At 43.3% G+C, this 9794-nt stretch overlaps 1 protein-coding gene across 1 annotated transcript in view; it reads right to left on the bottom strand.

Moving 5' to 3' along the window:
- Positions 1 to 1966, bottom strand: part of LOC310771565 (SH3 and multiple ankyrin repeat domains protein 3-like) — a gene marked incomplete at both ends in the record, with an annotated part of 40923 nt that extends 38957 nt beyond the window's left edge. Inside the window, one exon of the mRNA XM_083631919.1 lies at positions 1898 to 1966. Within this exon, the coding sequence (XP_083488045.1) occupies positions 1898 to 1966 (69 nt within the window). The remainder of the gene's footprint in view (positions 1 to 1897) is intronic.
- Between the last annotated feature and the right edge of the window lie 7828 nt (positions 1967 to 9794).

The raw sequence follows: 9794 nt of genomic DNA, 5'->3' as shown, positions 1-9794 counted from the left end.
GCCGTAATGCATTATGGGTAGTCAGATACTACCGATACTTTGGCTAATGTAGCGACTAACGCTACTTACTTTGCATTGCAGTAAAACGCCACGACCATATTGATTTATCTTGATTTTTGATTTAACCCCAGCGCTGGTTAGTTGTTTATAACGTGACTATATTTATAACGTTATAACGTACACCTGTTTCTGGGCTGAATCCAATGGTCTGAATACAGAGTTAAATCTGAATACGTTAAATGGTCCACCATGTTATGTCGGTTAGATGTATGGTATCTATATACTGACGTGGGTCTACTAACATAAGGTAACATGATAATTTTGCTCAACTATTACTTGCTACCTGATGCCTTGCGGTGTTCTTATTCTTACTGTTCTTATTATCCAATGTTTGTCGTCAATTTTACTCGAAATGGGGGAGGGGCCCGTTGACAGAAGAGGACCCGTTGGCTGAGGGGGAGGAGTTTGACTGTGAATAAGTAGCCGTGCCCCTATACGATTTCTGCACGTTACTAAGCATGGCATGCATGGAAGGACACGGATGTAACGTATGTAGACACATGCATAGCTTCTACGTTAGGAAGCAGAATAGCGTCATTAGTTGGGGACAATCGTGCGGAAAACCCTGTACCATCGAGAAATCGATACAGCAGCTGAGAGTCGGCACCAATCCCTCGGGGTTGTATCCTCTGATTACCAGAGAGGATGGAAGCATGCTAGCGCCACATGCTCCTTGTGGCATAGTCAATGTTGACGAAACGCTCACCATCAAGCTGATTAAGTTCGATGACATACCAAAGCATTCTGACAACCTGTTGTACCCCGACGAGCCGTTGGATAGTTACGTCACATTCTTTGTGAATGTAACGTGGAAAGACAAGGGGCGCCAAATGCTAAACAGCAAGGTGTTGAGGAAGATGTCCCAGCGGGAAAAGCTGACTCTGCAAGTGTATGCGCTAAAGGGAGAAAAGCTTCGAGAGGCATTGAATCGGGATGGCCGGTTCACCGACCAAGTGAACCATACCGGGTGTTATCTGAGGGAGGAGCGAGGAGACTGTTCAATATCCCTTTGGGAGTTGGGGTGTTTTGTCGACTTTTCCCAGGACCGGCACTATCAATTCTATTACGAGCGGAAAAAAAATAAAAATAAAAGAGAAAAAAAGCAAAAAAATAAAAATAAAAGAGAAAAAAGCTGACGCAGGCTGACGTAGGCTCTGTGGCGACGGCGACCGATGAGTAAGGAGGAGAAGCTCAACGTAATTGTACGATTATGCCCATGGTGTATTTGGTGACGTAGGTTTGCACCTGTGGTGGCAATATTTTTATATGCAATATGTTTATTGAATACTGTCCCTGTTCAAATAAACAATAAAAGATGATAAAAAGAAATAACTCTTTTCACGTTTTTTCACGTCGATACCCCAAACCTCTGGAAACCCCTGACCCTGACCCTGACTCAAACCCTACCCAGTGACCAGTTCCCATGGGGTAAAGGGAGTCGGTGTACGTACAATGTTGAACAATGAGAGTCTGCAACTTATATATTAGAGGAGCAATATTTAGAGGAATATTTAATTTTAAATTAACATGAGGATTATATTGTGTAATAATGTTATTCATTATTTCATTACAACAGACATTTGTACAATATTATTATTATTATGGAAAAACCAGATTATGATGAGAATCAATTTTATTTTTTATTGGCACAGTATACAAGTTACATACGAGGAATTTGTATTTATATTTCCCTCAGTTAATGCAGAAAAGCTTCCGAAGCATCCAGCACTCTTGAAGGGGTAACATCGATGCCTTGAGATTCCAAAACACGTATGACACCTGGAAGAAAGTGTTCGTTCCACAATTCTTTCATCAATTCTTTGAATTCGATGGAGACATAGCCATTCTTAGCCGGGTACCGATAAGGAGGGTTACTAAGGCATCCGTTACACTCCACCTTCTGCATCCGCAATATCACTTCACCGAGCAGAGTGCTGCTGCAGGCTTTTATAATGTTTAGAAAAGTAAAACTGAAAAAAAGAAGACCACACCCACAAGCATGGAGTAGGACGTGTGTCTTGAGGCTCCTGCAGATTTTCAATTGAAATCGTCATTCATCTGCGCTTTAGCATTATTTTTTCTCTGAGAAAATAGCCCAGCAAGTTTCATGTTGGCTTTTTGATTTTGTGGTCAAGTTATTATGCCCAGGGGCAAGCGAAACACTAGAACCACTAAGAACAGTGTTCCACCGAGGCCTACTTCCCAGGCAAGCCTACTGCACCTCATGGATACACCAGGTGCCTTGTCTCCACCCCATGCACCACCCTCTCCACCCCAGGCACAATCCTCTCCTCTGGGAGGATTGCAAGCCTTTGATGCTGATGCTTTGAAGTTGGAGTTATTATCCTCCCTGAGACAGGACATTACCACCCACATTGCGGAGATATTCAAAAGTGAACTCCGTGCGGCTTTGGGAGATGATTTGACCGCAATAAGAGCTGATCTACAATCAGTGAAAACGCAACTTGCGAATGATAAAGCTGCAGCAAACGCAGAGTTGTCTACACTCAAAGTTACTGTGGGGGAAATGGAGGGGTCGCTTGCGGCTTGTACGGATGATGTGATCGAGCTTAAGATCAAAATGGAGCAACTAGCCACAGATTTCTCCAAGATGGAAAATAAATGTGAGGATCTCGAAGCCAGATCGCGCCGCAACAACATAAGACTCGTGGGGGTTCCTGAGGAGATTGTCGCCAGCACTACAGCTGTCGCCACCCTGCTAAAGGAGGTGTTTAAGCTGGACAAGGAGCCAGTGCTTGACCGAGCACACAGATCCACCCAGCCGAAACCGGGACCAGGTGACCGTCCACGTCCCATCATCGCCAGGTTCCACTACTACAACGACTGTGCTGATGTGCTGCGGCGTGCGAGAGAGGATCGACAGATCAACATCGGGGGCAGGAAGATCTTCGTTTTCCCTGACCACACCGCGAAGGTGGCCCGGGCTCGGGCTGCCTTCAATGAAGTGAGGAAGCAGCTGCGTGGTATCGACGGGGTTCGCTACGGTCTATTCTACCCCGCCCGACTACGGATCAGCTATAAAGGTGTGGACATGGACTTTGTCTCAGCGGAAGATGCCATGGCCCACGTGAAGAGGATGAACAGTGAGTGAGGTTTTCACACAATACGGTGCAGTGCAGTGCGCCTAAGTTGTCTCTTTAGTTAACGTTACTTTGAAATGCACACACTGTTTACACTTAAAGGGAATGGCCAATGTACGCCTATTGGCTCAAATGTTTTCTGGTCCTCCTGTGCTGAGGAGATATTTCACTTCACTAGAAAGCGAGGTGAAAAAGCAAGGGTTTATACCTGTTTGAATTGTTTAATTAATCCACTTTAACTAACAGTATTTGCGTAAATCAATGTGGGTATTTTTGTATTACCTGTGCATATTATTTTGAATATACACACTGTTTACGCTTGAAGGGCATGGCCATTTGGCCATCTAGACTATGCCATTGGATTGAATGATTTCTGACCCTCCTTCGCAGGGGTGATAATCCACTTTACTGAAAAATGAGAGGTGAAAAAGGAAAAAGGGAATAACTTCTATATTGTAAAAACATATACCGTGTATATATATAATATACCTTTCTTATCTTGTACTATTTGCGCCTACTGTTTTCATTTTCTGGAATCTGTGGGAGCCACCGCTTGGTTCAGCTCAGTAACTCGCAGAGTTACCGGGTGAATGTATAGAATGTCTGTTTCTCTGTGCTTGTATGTGTTCGTGGCTGATGTGTTTATGTATGTGTGTGTGGGGGGGGGGGGGGGGGAGGGTTGGTTTTATTTTCATTTTTGTTTACGTTTTGTGGTACTTGGTTTGTGTGTGTGTGTATGTGCGATCACTCCATTCTATTCTAGATGTAAATGCGTGCTTGGAAAAACCTTCCTGCCTTTAAATGCCTGGGTCCCAGAGTAACATTCGACTGGGGGACAGGGAGTTGAAAATCGTGTCATGGAATGTCAAGGGGCTAGGGCAACCAGTTAAAAAAGAAAAGGTTTTTAAACATCTCAAATCATTATCTGCAGATTTGGTTCTGTTGCAGGAAACCCACGTCTCACCAACACAACAACGCAAACTGAGGTGCCACTGGGTATCGCAAGTTTTCCAGTCATCATTCTCCTCTCAGGCACGAGGCGTGGCCATCCTCATCAAGAAAAATGTCCCATTTCAGCTCACCTCCATGACAGCAGACCCCTTTGGCAGGTACATTATAGTCTCTGGTCACATCCACTCATTTCCAATAACCCTCCTCAACATCTACGGTCCAAACACGGATGATCCCAATTTTTTTAAAAACGTTTTTGATTTACTACCTGACACCGATAACTCACATATAATAATTGGAGGTGATCTGAACTGTTATTTAGACCCGCAATTGGATAGACTGTCTTCACGCCCGCCTCCACCCATTTCCTCAGTCCAGGTCCTAAACAATTTGATAAAATCTCGAAACTTAGTTGACATTTGGAGAGTTAATCATCCTACTGATAAAGTATATTCATTTTACTCCCACGCCCATAAATCATATAGCAGAATAGACTACTTCCTAATAGACAATCAATTGATATCCCATGTCACCGATACGAAATACCATAATATATTGATCTCTGATCATAGCCCCTTGACACTGTCTCTTCGTCTCTCTCTTCCGAAACAAGCTTACTCTTGGCGCCTCAACCCTTCCCTATTCACTGAAAAGAAATTTATAGAATATATGACCAATAAATTAAAATACTTTATGGAATCTAATGACAATGGTGAAGTGACAGACTCCACACTATGGGAGGCATTAAAGGCGGTCATCCGCGGGGACATCATTTCATATGAAGCCGGTGCCAGAAGGGAGAGACAGAGACGACTGTTGGAGATTGAGAATGCTCTCCCCGCTCTCGAGGCGACATACCAGGTTTCGAGATCCTCAGAGGATTATAATAAGATACTGAAACTAAAATATGAATACAACTGTATCCTGGGCGGCCAAATAAACACTCTCCTTTTAAAGTTGAGACAAAAACAATTTGAATTGGGAGATAAGCCAGAGGGGCTCCTGTCACGGCAGCTCAAGAGCGCACAAGCCTCCAAAGCAATCCTCTCTATTAAATCAAACAGGGGCGTGTTGTTGACCAATCCAAAAGAAATAAACGATCGTTTTAGAGAGTTTTACAGTGAACTTTATTCATCTAAGTACAATGCTGCCCAGTCCGACCTGAACGACTTTTTTGATCCTCTTGAAATACCCAAACTTGGCGATGCTGCCAGAGAGGACTTAGATTCTGATTTCACGCTGGAAGAAATTACCTCTGCCATTAAATCACTCCCATTAGGCAAAGCGGCCGGGCCGGACGGATTTGGTGCAGAGTTCTACAAGACATTCTGTGACATTCTCGCCCCACTCCTCCTCAGAATGATAACCAGCTCTAAGAAGGACAATGTCTTGCCTGGAACCCTGTATGAAGCTAACATCTCCCTTATTTTAAAAAAGGGTAAAGAAGAAGTAGACCCGACCAGCTACAGACCCATAGCGCTCCAAAACTTTGACAGAAAGATAATCACCAAAATGTTGGCTATCCGGTTAAATAAACATTTGTCATCCATCATTCACCCTGATCAGACTGGGTTTATCCCGAATAGGTTCTCTTTTTCTAATGTCAGATGCCTCCTTAATACTATATACACAGACCACAGCAAGACCAGCGGCGCAGCCATCTTGTCGCTCGATGCACAGAAAGCATTTGATCAGGTTGAGTGGCCCTATATGTTTGAGTCGCTGCGCAGATTCGGATTTGGTGAATCATTTATATCTTGGGTAAAGCTTATATACGCTAGCCCAACATGTTCCGTTATAACCAACGGTGACAAGTCATCCAGATTTCCACTACTCCGTTCGGTCCAGCAGGGTTGCCCTCTTTCGCCGGCCCTCTTCGCCGTCGCGCTCGAGCCCCTAGCTCTAAAAATACGCAGCCACCCAAACCTTGTAGGCCTGAAGGTCGGTGGTATAGAAACGCGTATTAGTTTGTATGCCGATGATGTAATTTTATACTTGCATAACTCTGAAACATCAATCCCCCTTCTTCTAGAATTATTTACCTCTTTCGGTAAGTTGTCCGGATATGCAATTAACTGGACAAAGAGTGACTTTATGCCGCTCTCTGACGCCTTTACCCCCGGCTTTCTGGAAAATCTCCAATTCAAATTGGCAAAAGACCACCTCACTTATCTTGGTTTGACCATACCCAGAGATCCAAAACTAATATTTAAGCTGAATTTTGAGGATTTTGTTTTAAAGCTTAAACAATGTATAGAAAACTGGAAAATCACTTCCCAGGTTCCTCTATCTGTGCCAAAACCTCCCCATCTTTCTTACATCAGCTTTTTTTTCAAAACTGGACTCTATAATTCTTTCCTACATCTGGAATTATAAGAACCATAGAATCTCGAAAATTCACCTGCAAAAACCTAAGTCTGCAGGAGGGCTGGCCCTACCAGTGTTTAGGCATTACTACTGGGCCGCTAATGTTAGGGCTCTAATGTTTTGGTGCCAGGGGACCCCTGGCAATATAACCCCTGGGGCCCCCTTGTGGCTAAAAATGGAGGCCAGCTCTATTGACAGCTCTTCATTGCCAGCCATGCTATTTGCTAAGTTAGAGAACCCTGGGACCCTAGGAAATTTAAGTTTTGTTGTGAAAAACTCTGTCAGAATTTTAAACCAAATTAGGAGTGCTTTGAGCCTACCAGACGTTTCTGTCCATACGCCCATCTGTTTCAATCACTCTTTTCTGTGTCCATGGTCAGACAAAAATTACCATGCTTGGAGTGAGAAGGGGCTGGTCTCCATCAAAGACTTATATATAGATGGTCACTTCGCATCCTTTGATCTACTGAAGAGGAAGTTTGAGTTGCCTGGCACGAACTGGCTTAGATTCCTGCAACTCAGAAATTATGTTCGATCCAAAATTCACACTTTTGAAGTGCTTCCAGATGAAAATGCATTTTTTGATGTACTGCTAAGCCCTGTTCACTCCAAGCATCTCATTTCTAGATTTGTATGTCTGTTTGACAATTGTATCATGGCCTCTACTGAGAGGATTAGAGAAGCGTGGCGGGGGGAACTTGGCATTGACTTGTCTGACATAATATGGGACAAGAGTATGTCTGTGATACAGCTTTGCTCAGTTAACAGTAGACACCAGCTGATTCAATTTAAGGTCACTCACAGTCTTCACTATTCTAACCATAAGTTGCACAAGATGTACCCCTCTGTCTCACCATTGTGTGTCAGGTGTCGTATATCGGAGAGCACTCTGTCTCATGCTTTCTGGAGCTGCCCTTCATTGACTGGTTTCTGGGCCAGGATATTTGATTGGTACTCTAAGGCCTACAGGATAGCCCTTCAGCCAGAGGCAGAACTTGCCATTTTTGGCTGCTCGGAGTCCTCTTTGGACTTCTCTGCAGCTGTGCAGCAATCTCTGACGCAGGGAACAATCGTTGCCAAGAAACTCATCTTGCAGGAGTGGAAGTCCCCTTCTCCACGGTTCCATGTCGCTGTTCCGACCTCCCGCTGGTTCGACCTCCCTCTATTCCGACCTCCTGCTGTTCCGACCTCACGCTAGTCCGACCTACCCTCGACCACCCAATATTCCACAGACATCGCATCGCATCTCTCCTTGCACTCAAGAACATCCTTTCCCAGGCAGGCTGATGCCGCTGTCCATCGCAGGGGTGCTGAAACGTAGCCTAAACCAACTGTAAAAACGAATCTTTTATTGTACTGCTTTAGGATACTTTAACTAGTTTCCTCTTCTCTCTCTCTTTCTCTCTCTCTCTCCACTCCACAGCTGTCCACGTAACGTTATGCCTCCACTCGGGGGGATGACATGACTGAGGGTGCAGTTATAACTGGGGAGGGGGCTGATATTTCTTTATAGTAAAACATTAGGTTATATACCCGCCATGCCTATTTCTGCACTTTTTAACCATGCAATAGCCTCTGAAAAGCTAAATAACAACACAAGAAACTAAACACTACTGTTTCAAAATCAAGTTAAAGATTTATTTCACAGCAGTGGTGACATGAAGGCAGTATTAAACCTGAGTGTCCTTGCACAATGCAAAATGTCGGGAACTGTCTGCACTCTGAGTCTGAACATAGGTCTATGCACCAGGGATTCCGCTAGGGTTTTTGCTGGCCGGCCCATGCAGCAAGATTCCCGAATTCCGGCTTTATGGAATATTTACCGGCCCAGTCAAAATTTATTGGAAAAAAAATCGATGTAGCCTAATCATTTTTGTAATACATAACATATTTTTAGCAAACAAAATCTTCATTTTAAAATATGTTTTAATGTTTCAAAATAATTAGACCGTGGTCTGCGCGCAGTGCGCGCTCTGTGCGTGCAGTGCAAAGGGAAAGAGCCATGAGCCTCACCACTCATTAATTAATTAATTAATTCGGTTCAGGTTTGTTTTTGTAATACATAACATATTTTTAGCAAACAAAATCTTCATTTTAAAACGTTTTAATGTTTCAAAATAATTAGACCGTGGTCTGCGCGCAGTGCGCGGTCTGTGCCTGCAGTGCAAAGGGAAAGAGCTGTGAGCCTCACCACTCCTAATTAATTAATTAATTCGGTTCAGGTTTGAATTTAGTTCAGAAATTTAAACAGCAATAAAACACACAAAACAAAGGCTATGATACAATAATCTAACAAATGTATTTTATTCATAAATCAACTCCAACTGAACAGTTTTTGAGCTACTGCTGCTCATCATAAATGTAGCCTAAAGGCCTTTGGCCTAACTGCAAAGTGCAAACTCAGCAAGCAACAATAAATTAAACAAATATAGCAGCATTATTGGGCACCTAAGTAAATACATGCACTGTATGGCATGCCTAGAATGTCTCTAGAACGTGAAATTAAATAACTTGAAAACTAATATATGAAGAATCACTTGTAAAAAAAATTGTTTTAATAAAGTGGCTGGCTGCTCGGTTGTGCCCGTTTTTGTTTGGCATTCATTTGCGTCGGGACTTCACTGCATTGAACTGCTCCGCTGCATGTGCAAAGTTGAAGGCCTCCAAACCCTTTCCACAACTTGCGATGCGCATCAGCCTTGTGACTTTTGCTTCGCTGAGGCGGCTTCTCATGGCTGTTTTGATTCTGTTCTGGAGTGAGAATCCACGCTCTGCAGGGACACTGGAGACTGGAATTGTGCTGGCAATCTTTGCCAGCTTCGCCCAGTCGGGATACATTTCTCCGAATTCCTCGATGAGTATTTCACAGGCCGTGTGGAATTCCAACCCGCCGTATCCACGGAGTGCTGTCATCAGGACTGCATCTTGCTGAGCATCCGAGGTGCAAATGAGGGGTTGCACTGTGTCGTTATTCGTCTCCTTCTCTGTGCCATATCAATCAGTCGCTTGACTGCTCTCTCACCATATTTCTTAAGTTCTGTGGAAAACATTACCGTTTTCAATTACCTACAATTACAATTAATCATAAAAATAATAGGCTACACACATACACAGACTTTATTTATTTGTGTATTTATCTATTTGTTTATTCAGCAGCTAAAAACGCATTTTTATGGCCTTGCTTTATTCGTATTTAGTAATTATTGTATATTGTTGTAATGTATATATATGCTTTTATCTGCTCTTGTTTTTTTCATGTAGGCTAAAGTACTGTGAGCTGCATTTATGAAAGGTGCTATAGTATTTGTAAATCGT

The sequence above is a fragment of the Poromitra crassiceps genome (assembly GCF_964638095.1).
Source record: "Poromitra crassiceps genome assembly, chromosome: 2".
In the NCBI taxonomy this organism is placed as follows: domain Eukaryota; kingdom Metazoa; phylum Chordata; class Actinopteri; order Beryciformes; family Melamphaidae; genus Poromitra; species Poromitra crassiceps.
Note: the sequence above shows the minus strand (reverse complement) of the source record. Positions and strands in the feature narration are given on the sequence as shown.